Consider the following 17410-nt stretch of genomic DNA (forward strand, 5'->3'; position numbering starts at 1 on the left):
GAATGCCAAAGATATGGACCAAAGCCGTAGACGTAGCTCGGCACTTACTGAGGAGGCTCCAGGGGTAGATCAAGTTCTGAATGGGTGGTCCATTTCATATGCAATAATCTGCATGTGGCCCTTTACCCCACACCTCCCACTGCTCTTGTAACTCATGCTGACTGGAAACAAATCCATAGCAAATCAATTCGATTTGATCTGTCAATTCAAGGTGCGATGTGCATAGGCCATTTATTTTCATTATTTTAAAAATATTTGAGGGATTATTTTTAGAATTATTTTGTTTATATCAGTTAAAAACTAAGGGACTAGGCAGGTTGACACGGCCCTTGTCATCAGGTGGAATGCCCCCAACACCCAAGTCACCTTCATTCATATTGGCGATTAAATTTCAATATGCACCATAGAGGGGTGGAGACATTTTTTGAAATTTTTATGAAGTAGATATTTTATTTTTTACGATCATTTTAAACTTTTTCAAAAGTTTTTTTTATTATTTTAGTAAAAGTATTTTGGTCATTACAACCTTTTATTCATCGATTTTTCGTGCACAGTGCACTCGTGCCCGCATGGCCTGCATGATTTTTTCAATTTCTATGTATTTTCTAAAAAAACGACAGAAGTTATTTTGAAGGTGACCCACACGGACCGATACACCCGTCACCTGATCGTTGGAGCTTTTGAGTCCCAGCATTCTTACAACATAGGCATTACCATTGGAGCTCCCTGTTATGGAAGGCCACAACAAGAACATCCAAAGCTTCTCTAACAAAATCTTCACTGCCGCCTTCGACTGAATCAACAAACATCGGGTCGTAACCGTGATCCATACTACTTGTTCCAACTTCCCATGTCTTCTGTTCTGTCGATCTTTGATGAAAAGAAAGGGTTGAATACTTGAATCAGCTACTGGCTCGGGTTCAATGTAATAGGTGATTACGAATAGGGTCCGGTGGCACTTGGATCCAAAACCATTATGGAACTTGGCTGTGTAAAGTTGAGATCCAATGGTAGTAGGACAAAGCGGGGTTTTAAAGATCCCTTCAAACTGCGAATCTGATTATGTCAAATCCAATTGGCTTGATAACACCTGCAACCAACAGAAGTTTTAACCAGTTACATCTCTAAAGCAACTGGTGAATGGGTTTCACATCGAACCTCAATCCGATTCCATTGCAGAAACAAGTCGACTTCATCCAAATCCAAATATCAATTTACAGTAATATATTATATATATACCAAACCAGATATATATCCAATTTCTAAAACTTGGAACTAAAATACATCTAATAGAAGCTGAAGACAACTTTTTGGGTCTCAACTAAAACTGGTTTCGAACCTTGAACAATCCAAATTAAATACATTTTGTCAATTCTAAATACAATTAAAAGGATAATAGGACTTCCTTTAGTGATTTAGAAGTAGGGCTGGACGTTGGGCTGGCCGGATAAGAAGTTAGGCTTGGCCAGGCTGCAGCCCATACCGACCCTGGCCCAGTCCAACAGCCCAAGCTCGAACACAGCCCAATTGTAATAAACCATATGCATAACATAGAAATATAATAATTGTAATAAAATATATATTTTAATAAAATAATTTTTAAATAATGATAAAATAATTTTAAATAATGATGGAACAATCAAGCCAACTCAACCAAGCCTGCTGGATGAATTCAGCTCATGCGACAGCCTAGCCTGCCGAACCAAGCCACCAATTATAATAAAAAATAATATATATATATATATAAAAAAAAATATTTAAATAAGTTATACAGCAAAGTCAAGCTACTCACGCTAGCCAACACCCAAATTAAGTCTGGCTAAACCCAACTCTACACAAGAGCCAAGTCAAACTCGAGTTGGCGACTAGAGCTCAAACTAGAATTCAGCTTGACAAAACAAGAAAAGCTCAACTCAACATACAATGTCGAGTTCAAATTCAACTCGTTTAGCTCATTATGTTAAGCAGATCCATTTCTTGTAACTCATTTAACTCATTAACAGTTAGTTGCTACTCTAGTTATTTCTAAGTATAACTCAATAATGAAACATTCCTTCTGAACGCAGACAGTAGTAAAAAGATTTACAACTCAAACTCAACTGGTTAACATTGAGCATGAACTAGAGTTCAATTCAAGCTTAAAGAGCGAGTTCAAGTCAAACTCTAGCTGGCTCAACTAGTTGCACCTCCAAGTCAAGCAAGTACGGTCATGCCCAATGCCACCCTTATTTAAAGCAAAAGTCACATGTAGGTTTAGAATCAGATTCTAAAGACAATATCGCTCTTTAGATGGAGATTACATATATAAACAGAAAATGAACACAAACATGGATTATGAATTATTTATACAAAGTTACAAACATTTTAAAAGGAAGCTATAATTCTAATGGCTACACTAAACTTCCCAAATTACAATTAGGCTTCTATATTTCTGCAACCCAGAATGTTTTTTCTGGCTGAAAACAAATGATCTAAAAGAAATACACCATGAATCAGAAAAATAAGGAATTGAAGATTCTATACCAAATCGTATAATGATCCTGTGAAAAATGGAACGCACGATGTCAAACATGCTTCACGCTATACAGATTCGGCTGTGACAGATTTCTGAACCTTCCGCGCAAAGCTCAGTTGTGTTTGTTTCTTCTTGTTTGGTTCTGCATATATCCGACTAGGTCATGTTTATATAATGGCCATGTGAATTGCAGTCAGAGGAGGCAGAAAGTACCAGCAGGCTTGCTTCGGCTGTTGGATGCTAAGACTGATGATTTCCATTCTTCGTAAGCTCGTTTCTCCATATGCTTGTGTCTTTTATACGTAGGTAGCTGCAAGCAAGTGTAGCATTATTATAAGCAGCCTTATCTTCTGTATGACTAACAATGGAAAGACTAACCTTGAAATATAAACTAAGGTTGCATTTGATCCCCATGGATATCAGGTCAGAGGGAATCTTAACCCATGATAGCGGAAATCCACAGTTGGATTTAACCATCTACCCTCAACGGCATTTAATATAAAAATGTTGATTTGTAATCGGATGGGATCGGACTTGAAACAGCAGAAATCCACGGTAATCATAGAAATTGGTGTTCATATTTTGAACGATAATCTTATCAAAATGCATTAAACACGTTTTTTAGATAATAGAGTTATGATGAGGAGTTGCTTGTTCTTCAGAATCTACGTCCTACAAACTGATAATATTTAATATTCTTAAGCTGTACCAAGTCCACGAGTGGTGCCAAGACTACTTCTCGAATGGCAACGTAATTGTTAACCCCTTAAAATGTTAGCAGATATGATCAAATATACTAAGCACTATGACTTAACTCTCCTAACTATGTCCTCGTCCAGACACGCTGCGCGTGAGCATAAAGTAATGCGCTAAACTAAAGAAACACACTCAAATGCTGTAGCCCCAAGCATATATAGCAGTTGGGCAGTTTTGCCTAATAATAAGCTGCCATGCACTTTAGCAACGTTGCTCCTTTGTGTAGTTGTTTTCCCTTTTTTTTTTGGTGGTGTGGGGGCAGAAAGCACGACAGGAGATTATACAGCTCTCACAAAACCTTCAAACAAAGAGCTACTTGTCTGACCTAGGCAAGTCTAAGAACGGGTTTTACTTCTTTCTTTGGAGTTAACAAAAAGAACTAGAAAAATCAACATTAGCAGCTACTCACCAGATAATATATTAAACGAGCCACTTCAGTAGGACAATACTTTTATTATTGAAGAAAAAAGGCATGATGAAAAGACTAAAATTATAGAAGAGGGAATGGTATTTCCAACCAAAGCCACAGTACAAATTCCCACTCAAGGACTTTGTTTCTGGCCAGTATGGCAAGATGTGTTTCAGCATGCTACTCATAGACTTATTTCTTATAGCAGATGTGATTTAGCCTCAAAGGACTCAGTTTTTTATGATGAGATCACCATGACGAGTTGAGCTTGAACAAATAAGAGGTAATGACTGGCAGCAAGGTAGTCTACCTCCTATAGGACTAATGTTTAGATCCTAAAGTGGTCACAATCACATCCCATTGCACTTTGTTCTGAACCGTAAAACGTCCCAAAGCATATTCTGTGAACCAGGTAAGAACACAAAGAGGGGCAAATGGCCTCTTTAAGGATGGTGGAATGAACTACTCACCCTTTAAAAAAAAAAACAAAAAAACAAAAAACAATGAATGGTCCACATTGTTTAATGCACTTGACAGGCACCAATGCGGCTTTGTATTTCTAGCAAGAGATCCCCAACATAAAATCACCAGATATCCGACACGCAATGCACTTATCCTAATCAAAGCACAAGGGTATATATTTTCAGAAGATTATGGGCGCGTCAGCAGTATACAACGTAACTTTTTTCTTGCCCAAATGGAATGTAGCATCCACAGACAACTATTATACAAGTGAGCTTAATAAAAACTAAGCTGCAAGAATGCTTTCCTCGATTGAGAGAAACAACCGTCTAATACTGGGCGTTTCTCGAGCTAACGTGATTTCACTACGGACATAACATCATTTATTCTGCAAAACACGCAAGGTTGTCTAGGAAGGAAGAAATGAGAAGTACCTCTGATGCATCTTCTTCACCATTTGACTCAAAGGATTCATCGGACGTATCACCGCCATCCCCGTGTTTTCTTTTACTAGGTAATGCATCTAATAGCTCTGGCCATTAATTATATACTGTTAACTTTCTCGAATGTGTAAATGATCGCAAGGAAACGTTAGCTATAGAAGCATAATTGATGGAACACATGAGGAAGCAAAACAGAGGAAATAAAGTTTATGGGATATCTGGTCAATGAAATTATTATACCTCTATTTCCTTTCACAGATGCAGGGTCCTTCTTTTCTTTTGCCGTTCCAAAAACATCAAAGCATAAATCGTTCATTGAAGTTGAGATCTGCGTCCATAACCAGTCAACACCGATAAAATAAAACCAGAACTGATTGCTGGTATACAAAGCAATCATGAGTGGCGAGAAGCATGCTGCAATTACAAGGCACCAAATTAATCAAGCGCGCTAGCGGCTAGCCTATGCATGTGCGATCTTATTCTGCGTTTTGAATTTGTTGATAAAATGCAGCTAAGCTATTCTGTACTAACGAGATCAAAAGAAGGTCAGGAGCCAAAGAAAAAAGAGTTAACTACGAAACATTTGAATGACCTATACCTCATATATCATATAATTTTTCCAATAACAACCACGTCAGACAATACGTTATCACACCTAATTTTTCCAGCGATAGCCCTGTCATTACCATGCATAGACATTATTCGCGTCCAAACTTGGAGACAAAGGGGAAGATAAATTACGCACATCCAGGAACAATTATCAAAATGTGTGGGTTGGGATGGAGATGGGACGAGTGAGGGGCGATGATGGAGATCAATGGGAAATGAAATCAGGCATTTCTAGCATGTCAAATAGAAGTCAAACGTCGAAGCTGTGCACATTACATTTGAGAACTCTGACTCAGAAGTTCCGCATAGCTCTATCATTTTTAGCTTGTCCACCTTGAGCTGCACCCACCAAAAAGAAATAAAAAAAATGTCCATCAAAGGGGACGCTTACCCACAACCACCATTAAAGCAATTCTATATGCAGTTCAAGAAAAAAAAAAACAGCGTAGGTCACTTATTCATTTACCTTGTGTCTTTTAGCACAAAGATAGAACGCAACCCCTGTAAATACGGCTCTGCTGAAATCAACTGCTCCTCGTCTATTTTCTGGCAATGCAGCACGAAACCGTTCTTTGTATCTGAGAAATAGCATGTTAGCAAGCAATACTCCAGGAAAGGATAAGGAGCGATCTCAAAACCAAAAGGAGAAAAAACAACGGTACAAACTGACGCGGATCTAGAGTAAAAAAGAAACTTACAGGGTCAATCCTCTCTGCACGAAGGGAATCAGCCTCACACATCCAAATTGAATCCCTAACTCCCGAACGTCCAACTGAGCCCTAAAATCACATTTTATGGTCAAGAAAATTAGTTCAACACCCAGGAATCAACTGAAAGCGATTGAAACATATGCATAATTTATAATATCTTCTGAAAGCAATCGATTGTGTAATTACTTGACCCCAAGACAGTTCTGCATTCCATTCAACGATCTGGTGTAGGCCTTATCAGACATCCCGCTCAATCTAACCGCGCTCTGCCGATCGAACGTAACCTTCAATCTGACTCGTAAGAAAGCAATAAATACTAGCCAACTCAATGACCACGAAAATAGAATGAAATGGGATAGAAGAATAATACAATAGAAATAGATCGGAAACAGGACGCTCTCGTATCACCGATACCTGGAAGCGGCAATCTCCAGGCAGATCACGGCTTTACAAACCTCACCCTGTAAATACAATAAAATGAACAGGTAAGAATATATTTGCGATTGAGAGCGGGAATCGAAATGAGATCGACGAAGACGAGAAGAAGTGGATTGGTAGAGGGTTGGGATGAGGAATGATGAGGCGAACCACGCCGATGATGGAGGAGTCGAATTTAGCGTTGGCGAGGCGGCGGAGTTCCTCCGCCTTGCGGATGAGGGGCTTGGAACCGGAGATGCCGAGCCTGGCGGCGATATCCGAGAGATCCATGTCGCTTGGCGGCGGCCGGAAGCGGAATGGAAGGAAGGCCCTCTTTCGAAGGGAGCCATGATGGCAGACCTTCCTCTTTCATCGCCGTGGACGGTTGGCGAAATGGCGGGAATCGGGTGAAATTTTTTCGAGGGAAGGGGGGAAATCTTCGCGCCATCCGCTCTGCCGGGTTCCACTGGTACGGGTCGGAGTCCGGCTGCCGTTCTGATTTAGGAATATCGATGGATCGGGTCCTTTCGGATAACGATCCAAGCCTGAACCCTACGGGTCAGGTCCAACCCCATGAATAATCTGATACGGATCCTGTAGTGCAGCAGGATTTGTAATCCAGAATTGGAATGTCAATCCAAAATCCGTGATTTGTAAAATATTTTCAAATAATTTTCACATGGACGTATGAAATCAATGTTTGGTAAAATTATTTTAGATTTTTTAAATCACATAAAATTATGTCAATGGACAGCGTTTTAGAGACGTGGAAAGAACAATAAAATATGAAACCTACTAACATATTTCTAAGAACCAAAATGAAAATTTGTCGTTATTTTGACGCTTGCAAGAACAAATAAAGATTTGGAACAAAAATCAATAAAGTTTCACTAACGATATCAAGGTTTACAAAAAAACTATATTCAAAAAAATGTTTGTAGAAATCCATTAATTTAATACAAATTATACCAATTGATGGTAGTAATCGTATAAAAATAATTGCAAAATATTATAAAAGTCGGAAAGCTCGTCTTTAAAGTGTTAATGAAAATGCAGAAATATTTGCGGGTTAAAATTTAAAAAATGTGCATTAAACATGGACAATGGGACCCATAACAGCACAAAATGCCATGACCCGTTGGAGTGCATAATTAGTTTCACCTTTCTGGCACTCAAATTCCCCGAAATTATTATGGTGGACAGCCTGGTCAAGGGTGTCCCGAGGTAAAGCTTTTGAGAGTTAACCCTACGGTCAAAATTCGAACTCATGTTTGGTCCGATTAAAAATAATATATATATATATATATATTCAATATAAAATTATATATAAATCAACAAAATAATATTAAAAAAATTATCAAACGGAATTGAGCTCTATATGTTTTTATTCTCATGCTTTAAAATAGCTAATAAATTAACATGTCTGCCCTTTTAATATAAAAATATGTTTGAGCTTCTGCGTAACCATATGAATATTGGAAACAACTCTGCCAAGTTTTTATGTATATGAATATACATGTATACCTCTGACGGAACCAGAAAATTTATTTGAAGGGTACTTGTTTAGAGACATTTATATATGAAGGGATATTTATACATGTATATAAGTAAACATTAAATATGCTAGTATACAAATAAATGAATTTTAAAAGAGATAGAGTGGGCAACTGCCCACACGTGGCTACACCATGCCTTTGACCGATATTGTCATCAGTGTCATCAATTTGCACCTAGCTGATGCAAGTTAAATTGACATTTGTCATAAAACAAACTTTTATTGCTTAGCTGCCTTGATTTTGATATTGATGATTTATATGATGAGAACTTCGGACGCTATGCCTTATGGCTGCAACAATGCCATGCAAAAGCTTTCACGGCAACATTGTATAAATGAAAGTTTAAGAAACTTTTGACAGTAGTAATACACGGTTTAAATACGTTCATATGAATAAAATATTGTAACAAGTGTTTTGTGAATTTGCCCCATTTTGTCATGGCATATTCAAACATCTATTTAACAATAGCATCAGGCTATCATTATTCAATGAATTTGTCACAAAGATTTTAGTATTGTTGTTATAAAAAAAAAACAACGAGGGGCCTCAACAATATGAACACTAATACAATGTTTTATGGATATGTCATAAACATTTTAGTATATCAAATAAATACCAAAACACAATGTTATGTAGATATACCACTGCCTTTATGGCATATTAATGAAATATGCTGTATGCCAATCACCAAAAATCATCAATGGCAGATTTCCGTTGTCGTTGTTGCAGTCTATAAAATTTACATGTAAAACATTCACTAATTTATAGATTTTTACGTATGACTGCCCTTAAAGTTTAATAATAATAATAATAATTGATAGGGGATAGATTATTAGACGAGAGACAAAAAACATACCATAATATAACCTATGATCTCAATAATAAATTGATGAAAAAGATATACTAAGTTAACTGTTTTTTGAATTTAATTATATTTTTTTATAATAAGTAAACTTGATCTGTTCGTATAACATCAGCATATTGATCCATCATTTTTCATGAAAACAACTTAAACTAAACCATATTTTTTTTATCAAATTAGTTTTCATGCACATGTTTGTATTTTATGTAAAGTATTTTTTTAGTAAAAATACTAAAGGATCTGAATTTTAACACAATCTAACTGTCTAATTTACAAATTTGCATATGATATAAATATATGAAAGCTATAAAGCGTGAGCCCGATACAGCCACATCGCGAAAGTGGCCGAAAAGAAAACTCCAAAGAAAGGTATGGGGGAAAGAATATCTCAAAAAAAGTGGGCGGAAAACTGTAATTTGGGCGCCTTTATTATTATTACTGTTTTTTGCGTTCACATCCCATTGGCAGAGCATGACTGTCTGATTGTGTCAGCCGTCGTCGTCGTCCCTCGGTAGGGACTCGTCGTTCGACGTCCGGACCGCCCATCACTTTTCTCCCCTTTCCGCCTCATCCCCTTGTTAAAGTGCGATCCTTCGGTCGCGCCCGGTTTCTACCTCTCTCCTTTTATATCTCTAAAACGGCCGGGAAATCCGTCGGTTCGCCGTGAATTTCGTTCCTATTTGGTCCTGCAACGAGGGGAGCTCTCCTCGCCCTTTTCCGTCTCTTTCTTATCGGTTTCCTCTGTCTGATTCCTGTCCGTGGGTGGTGGAGTTGCCGAGGCGGCCATGGCGATCCTGTACGCGCTGGTCGCTCGCGGCTCCGTCGTCCTTGCGGAGTTCAGCGCCACGCCGACGACAGCGAATGCGATCGCCAGGCAGATTTTGGAGAAGATCCCCGGCAACGTCGACAGCCACGTCTCCTACTCGCAGGATCGGTACATCTTTCATGTCAAGCGCACCGATGGTCTCACCGTTCTCTGTATGGCCGACGACACAGCTGGACGTGAGTTTCTTGTTCTCTTTGTTGCCTGTTGATCGGAACTTCCGAGGGTTCCCTAGGTTGCTTTATTGTTTCCTTTCGTTGTTGGTAAAATTATTGTTTATCTTCGTTCTATTAGTCTCATTCTCATTCGCTGGATTCTGGATCAATAAGGGGTTTGATGTCAGTTATGGTCTTAAGTTTGATTTATTTTGCCAACCAGGGAATTCCATCGGCTTTCTTCCCTTGTTATGTCATTTTGCAGCTGAATTTAAAGTTGCTCAGTTTGGTGCATCATCATCCCCCTCCCTCCCCTTATATTTAAACCTTTTTCCTTTGACGAAAGCCTCCAAAAAGTTGTGCGCGGGATTGGAACAGCTTAGAAGTTTCGCTTTAGTAATCTGAATAGTTGGAAATGTGCTGGTCTTTCAAATCTTAGCCTTTGTTCTAAAGTAGACACCACGATTGATACTGATTGAGTAGTCGTTGATGAAATGCCTTTCTCACAATGAAGAACGCATACTATTAATTCCCTGAGTTCTGAAGGTCGCCCGTTCACATCTTCTTCAAACTCGTAAGATTAATGTGGTCAATTTCGATCCTCTTTTACAAGGCAAGCTGCTCATCTGACAATCGCACAAACTAAAAAGGTTTCAAATACTTCCTCTTTAGACATTTCAAACCATGAAAGATGTTTTGGAGTTTTATGCTGTTCGAGCCATTTGAAGTTCAACTTGAATCGCACTTGGTAACTTTGGAGATCACTCTACAATTGCGTACTGCATGATTTGAAAAAGTCATGGTATGTGGGGGGGATTTTCTGCTGCTAGCTGTTTGGCCTAATGTAGGCATTGGTATATGATGCGTTACCTAACCATTTTAAACACAAAATTCTACCATACTAAGTTACTAACCCAAGAAGGTACGTAATTTCCAAGACGCGCATGGTTAAGGGAAAGCTCTTACCTATGTTCCAGAAACGATATTGGGTCCAATAACTGAAACTGTGGCATCATAAGAGAGTAGCAAGCAGACAGAAAGGTAGACAGATTCTCTTAAAGCATGTTTTCACCCTTTCTTTCCATGTAGTGCCTGTGTTACCACTTACGTCTTGTATGGATTGTCAAACATTTAGTACATGTCTCTGATCAAGCAAGTTTCTTAAGTTTGAATTATAGAGCTGGCAACAGGTTTGGCTGGTTACATGTTCAAACATGTGAATTCTTTTGTATCTTTCGTTGAACGATGGCCTATTTTGGTTTGATATGGATGATGGCGTTCGAACTAATGGGGACTCTTTAATTGATGGTGAAGGCTGGAGCCCATATTTCTTTTTGTATATTTGTCAAGTACTTGATTGTTACAAAAAATTGCTGAATAATATATTATCCATAATTAGATAAAGCACACACAATTGTGTGATTCACTGATCTTCCTGCTGTACTAAGTTACTAACTACTAAGTTGCCAAATGGGATGTTGGACATACGTTGTGCAAGACCCTAAAAGGACTAATCAGGATCAGTCGGTTTGATTTGGCCCAAGTTGATTGACTACATATATTTTATATGGAAATAAGTACAGAAACATATAGAGACATGCATGTTGCAGATCACTGCATCTGGAACAAAAGCCAGACCCCTTAATATATATTGTCATTGTGATATTTTTTGTAGTCTAATCTTGTAGACCTGAGCTTAAGAGTGATTTAAAGGAAATATGTGCAAGTTAATCATTTTTTTTGGTTCTTAATAGTTTGATTTAATAATAAAAAATTAACTGCACACAAAAAAACTTTTGTTAGTAGAAAAATCAATTTTTGTGAAATCAGTTTGAACTTAAGATGCTATGTATTAAATAGTAATCATAAACATGTTTGCATGTTGATCTTTTGTTCAAACTTTAAATCATTTTTCTGATATGAATTTAGGCTGTCTAGTTCTTGTAGCTGGCCTAAGTAGTCTGGTGTGTGTGTGTGTGTGTGTGTATAGAGAGAGAGAGTTGGCTGACCTATGACTAGGCTCACTAGTTGACTAGTTTGACCAATTAGTGTTCAAAACACAAGTTGGTTGATAACCAACTCAAACAGTTACTTGGGATCTTTATGACAAGCTCCTGAACAATATAGTGTCTTGATGTGTAAGAGAATGGGAAGGAGAGACGAGGAGGGTGACAGTTACTCTACACATCCCATAGCCACGAGGACAATTCGGTATTGAGGCTAACCAACCAGTGCATTGATGTGATTTATTTGCTTGGTGTAAGCATCAGCTATTACAGACATCCGAAACCCCTCCTCCTCCCCTTCGCCCCTGTCCCAGGAAAAGGAAAAAGGAAAAAAAAAAAGCCACAAAAAGGAAAAAACGTAAATAAAGCTAAGGAAGTAAGCTAGTGAATTGACCTCACGTGGCCCAAGAATTGTGAGTTGTAACCTCCAAAATCCTTAATTTTCTTGTTAGACTGGATACGGTGGACCCTTGGTTTCTATCAATGTTATCATATTGGGCATGCTGATTTGCTTCTTAAGTTTGTCGTTGTACAGTGAGGGAAGATGTAAGGCCCAGCCCGTGGCAAAACAATCCTGCTGGAGGTAGGCCTACATCCTTTTATTAAAACCAAAGTAACAAAATATGTACAGCAGAACAGAAACATCCGAACCAAAAAATTGCTATACACAAAACTACAAAAGGACTCAGCCAGAAGCAGATCACAACTGCTATGGCCCAACAGGAACAAAAATCCCCACAGATTACAAAATTTTGGGCTAGCAGTGGGACAGCATCTTTCACTGGGTTCATGTTGAGGACAGAGATCTTGTATATGCTTCCCTTCAGCATTTCAAAATTATTGATGGGGCTGCTCTACCTTCTGCCTAGCACTTTACGCAGCTACTCCACGCCTTCTGATTGGACACCACCAGCACCCTGCTAATCTGTACCTTTAGCAGAATTTCTTGCACCAATTGGGTCTCAGACATTAGCAGATCAGAGGCCAAGGCATGACTTCCCCCTATCTGAGAATTTCTCTTCCCTATTGTCTCCGAGAATAAAAGCGTCCCTTTGGGAAGTTTTGCACCATAAAGAAACCAGCTGAATACACACTGTTGATGCAGGAATCTCCGGCGAAATGCCACGGATGCATCTTGTTATAACCTATAAGTCATAGCTTCAGGTGCAGCAAGAAAACTGTCTTCACATATCTTTCAATTTCTCTCTGCCTCCTTGGATGGACTGCCTCTCTCCTTGGCATACACAAAACTGTTTTGTGCTACCCAAATTCCCCAAATGACAGTGAAAAAACTGATATGCCAGCATTTAGATAGCCATCCTTGTTTTGGCTCAGCTGCAAGCCATTTTATTTAGCTCAATGCTAGTGTTTACATGAGGCATCCTGTGATGTTGAAACCTGTCCAGCACCATTGTCTATATCTTTACTGCCAGTCTGCACTTAAACAGCAGATGATTGGCATCTTCAGCCTCCTCTTGGCAGGCATAACATCTATTAGCAAGTGCCACCTTTTGCCTCTGTGCACGATCCAAGGTTGGAAGATGATCTACACAAGCTATAAAAGTGAACCATTGGGCTTTAGCATTAGCTGGCGAGAACAAATCCACTCCCGCCATCCCTCGTGAACATCTTCTGTTATGGATCATATCCCACAAAACCTCAGTAGAAACTGCACTAGCAAGTTTCCCATCACACAAAGGACGTCCAGTGGGGAGGTAATCAGAAGTGGTTCAACCCCCACTCTTCTCAGCATGTGGTTGAAGAGTGGGTCAATAACAAAAACAGAGTTGAGCATAGCTCGGGGCGAACGTTGAACCTTTCCTGCATCAATCTGATCATATTAAATGGTCTCTGCCCAACGGCCATGCCAAAATTTACAAAGACCTTTCTTGCTTTCCCCTTAACATTGTCTCCAATGCTCAACCAACGGTGACTAAGGCTCCCAATAGATATAATGGGGAGCTTTTTGAATGGCTGCTCTCACAAGTAATCTGCCATCAAAGTGTCAAGTTTGTGAACAATACAATGGGGAAGAAGAAAAGTGGATCCCAAAAATCAATGTGAAACATGACATGCTTTAAAAGGCACAATCTCCCTGCAAATGATAGAGTTTTTGTCTTTCAAGCAGCAAGGCATCTTTCCACCTTTGCCACCAGCTCGTTGCATCTACTATGTGAGTGGTTTCCATGGAAAAGTGGGTGACAAAGATATTTGCCTGTGAGCCCACTATTTTTCTTGCTCCTATTAAAATGTAGTTATAGTGAGATCCCTTTCTAATATTTCATTATGGTATCATTTGATGCTTATATTTACTAACACCAGGGGATTTGCATACGTTATGGCTGTTCATGTGTTGAGCCCCATTATCTATTTGGCAAAGATGTGGTTATAGAGCCCTTTTGCTTTTTATTTTGCAACATCAGCATGATGTTTGTTGAGTTCTATGCACTTATGGTATTCCAAGACTGGCTTGGCAATCTTATTATCTTTTTAATTTATTTTCTTACCCACTATTTTTCTTGCTCCTATTAAAATGTAGTTATAGTGAGATCCCTTTCTAATATTTCATTATGGTATCATTTGATGCTTATATTTACTAACACCAGGGGATTTGCATACGTTATGGCTGTTCATGTGTCGAGCCCCATTATCTATTTGGCAAAGATGTGGTTATAGAGCCCTTTTGCTTTTTATTTTGCAACATCAGCATGATGTTTGTTGAGTTCTATGCACTTATGGTATTCCAAGACTGGCTTGGCAATCTTATTATCTTTTTAATTTATTTTCTTATGTTCGACCTTCAGGGAGAATCCCATTTGCTTTTCTGGAAGATATTCATAGTAGGTTTGTGAAGACCTATGGTCGTGCAGTTCATTCAGCTCTTCCATATGCCATGAATGATGAATTTTCTAGAGTATTAAGCCAACAAATGGATTATTATTCAAATGATCCAAATGCAGACAGAATAAATCGCATGAGAGGTGAAATGAATCAGGTAACTCTACCCATAGAAAATCCTATCTGAATGGAAGTTTTGTTCATGGTTATAGTCCATGTAGTTTTAATGATCTTTTTGTTAATTATAGTCCATGTGGTTTTACTTGTTGGCAAATTCTTATGCTTCCTAGGCATTATAAATTTATAACCATTAACCATCAAGATTTTTTTGATGTAATATGCATTAGGATTTAATTTGATGGCATAAAATTTTATTATGAGTATGGTTCCATTTGCTCAAGGCAATTTTGGATGTGGGATTGTTTTTGGTCTGGCAGATACATGTTACTTGGTAGATTACCTGTAAAGCTGGTGGTATTTACTGCCATCGCTACAAATAAAGCTAGCCTACTTAGATAATGTATAAATTACAGCCAAGAACCTGCTTTGTAAATCCTCACTGAGAGCAAAGACTAGGCCTTGCAGTGTTGTCAATCCTTTGAAGCACCACCATATCCATGCACAAATGCTGCCGTCAACAAGAGATGCAGAAGCCACAGTTGAAATACCATTAGATCCATGCATCTACTCTCTCGGTTATGGATTCAGAAGCTCTACTAATTTTCAGTGGCTTCTATGGTTCAAAGTTCCAACTCCCAAGCTTCTTTCTTTGCTTGAGCTAAACATCCCTTTGCTGATATAGTTGTATAAAATTTACCCTATTTTGTACAAGTACACTGAATTGGACAAACTGACTGGACATTTTTTTCCTTTTTCCTTTTTGTTTTCTGTTACTGTTTTTGGTTATTTTCCTGAGGCTGATTCTTTAGTACAGCTCATTTAGACATTTAAGGCTCCACCGTAGAATTCCATTGCACTCTGCAATACTCAAAATAAATGATGGAAAAGAAAGAATAGTTAGTTGGTCCGACTACAGTTTGTATCCTACAATGTATCTGTTTCCTTAAGCTGTAGCAATACCATGTGTCAGACTTTCAGTTTACTAATTCCTCTGTGAGGTTTGTATGGTCTTACTTTCTTGCAGGTTGAATTAGGAAAGACTTCAAGATTGATTGCTTCAATGTTACATCTATCAGAACTTCCTATGTTGATTTCACATTTTACTTTTTTATGCATATTGATTTCTTGCTTCTTAACAGGTCCGCAATGTAATGATTGAGAATATCGACAAAGTTCTAGACAGAGGTGACAGATTAGAATTGCTTGTTGATAAAACAGCGAATATGCAAGGGAACACTTTTCGCTTTAGAAGGCAAGCTCGTCGTTTCAGAAGTTCAGTCTGGTGGAGGAATGTCAAGCTCACGTATGTGCACTACCAGTCCTGATTTTCTTAATTTTTCACAACCTTGAACTTTATGGACTTAGGATATTGTTATTTCTTTTCAATGTTCTTTGATCTCTGGAGATGTTTCTCACTTTTGCAACACAAAAGTTTGTCCAAGAAAATTATCTTCAACTGGTTGTTTGTTGGGGCAACTTTTTACTGTTCTTTTTTACGGGTGCCTTCTATCATATCTTTCAGATTTCTTAAGAATTATACTTCTTATGGTCTCCTTCATGCAAGGATGCATCTTGGTCACAATCTGGCTTTTGTTAGTATTTTCAGTAGTCTTATATCTCGAATAAAACTTGAGGCTTGTGACCACAAAGTTTAAGAAATCATAAATTGCTGGAAACAATAGCAAATATATGTTTGGTATTATCATTGAGTATCGCATATAGTAGTGCAATGACATGAACTGAATAACCCCTTTTTTGGGTATACAGCCCATCTCATTTAGTGATTGTGGATGCTGTTTCTCTGCACGTTAGTAAATGCTTCTCTTTCTTATGATATTTTTCTTGCCAATAATTACTGACCAATGATTTCATATTTCAGGGTTGCATTGATTGTCCTCCTCATCATTATCATTTACATCGTGCTTATTTTCGTCTGCCACGGATTTACTCTACCTTCCTGTCGGTAATAAGTAGAGTTTGTTTGTCCAGTTTACAGGTTTGCTGTAGAGCCTTCATGTAAGAGTGTTTATTGCGTCAATTTTTCAACTCATTTGAATGTGTGAATGTGGTAAAACTTGAACCCTTCTGAGTCTTGTTAATGTCAACTCGAATGGAGAATGAGATTAAGCTGATTCTCTTCGTTTTTTGGGAATAAAATGTCAAAATGTTGGCTGGGAAATGGCTTCAGCAGGGTTTGCAATATATCTCTTGCTTTTCATAACGTATTTGTGGGAGACTGAATGGAGTTCTGGTGGGGGCTTTGTCCGTTTCAAATTTCCATGTATCAGTTGTTTCAGACCTGATCTGCTTGTGTATTTTGGCTCATTGTTAGTCTGCTATTGTCTTTGTCTCCTGGGAACAATTTGATAAAAATGAGTCATTAGTCAAGATTTCGTGGCTTGATTCTTTTCCCTAGATTTTAAGCCAAAAACGTTGTATACTGGGTAGGACTGTTTAAATTATTGCCTTACTTTAGGGGCCGAAAAATTTTACTTAAACGAGCCCTGATCCTATAGGTACTTAGTTTTAAGGGTTAGTCTAATGGTGTTTGGATTCAGTCTAAACTCCAGCAACCGAGTTGATCTTTAACCTTGTTGTTTCATCGCATCCGATATTGGTGAACGAGGGTCACCTACATCCTGCTAATTATATTTGAACCACTTGCATGCTGGCGATTTTCAGCCAAGATTAAATGCATAAAATTTATCAAAATAGGCTGCTTAGCAATG

The 17410-nt window shown here is 38.3% G+C and overlaps 2 protein-coding genes across 2 annotated transcripts; one reads left to right on the plus strand and one right to left on the minus strand.

Annotated features, from left to right (window-relative positions):
• Nucleotides 1–576: 576 nt before the first annotated feature.
• On the minus strand, nt 577–6768 carry LOC116251128 (origin of replication complex subunit 6). Its single transcript, XM_031625208.2, has 11 exons — nt 6493–6768; nt 6319–6365; nt 6091–6195; nt 5893–5973; nt 5661–5772; nt 5471–5533; nt 4826–4913; nt 4577–4674; nt 2729–2825; nt 2524–2657; nt 577–1090 (listed from the first exon to the last, which is right to left on the minus strand). Exons 1-10 carry the CDS (start codon nt 6610–6612, stop codon nt 2581–2583), a joined length of 888 nt encoding a protein of 295 aa, XP_031481068.1. The 5' UTR covers nt 6613–6768; the 3' UTR covers nt 577–1090; nt 2524–2580.
• Nucleotides 6769–9208: 2440 nt separating this feature from the next.
• LOC116251249 (vesicle-associated membrane protein 711) lies at nt 9209–16860 on the plus strand. The gene is made up of 4 exons (XM_031625406.2): nt 9209–9741; nt 14528–14718; nt 15821–15984; nt 16561–16860. Exons 1-4 carry the CDS (start codon nt 9525–9527, stop codon nt 16646–16648), a joined length of 660 nt encoding a protein of 219 aa, XP_031481266.1. The 5' UTR covers nt 9209–9524; the 3' UTR covers nt 16649–16860.
• Nucleotides 16861–17410: the final 550 nt, after the last annotated feature.

Source organism: Nymphaea colorata, chromosome 3 (assembly GCF_008831285.2).
Source record: "Nymphaea colorata isolate Beijing-Zhang1983 chromosome 3, ASM883128v2, whole genome shotgun sequence".
NCBI classification, from domain to species: Eukaryota; Viridiplantae; Streptophyta; class Magnoliopsida; order Nymphaeales; family Nymphaeaceae; genus Nymphaea; species Nymphaea colorata.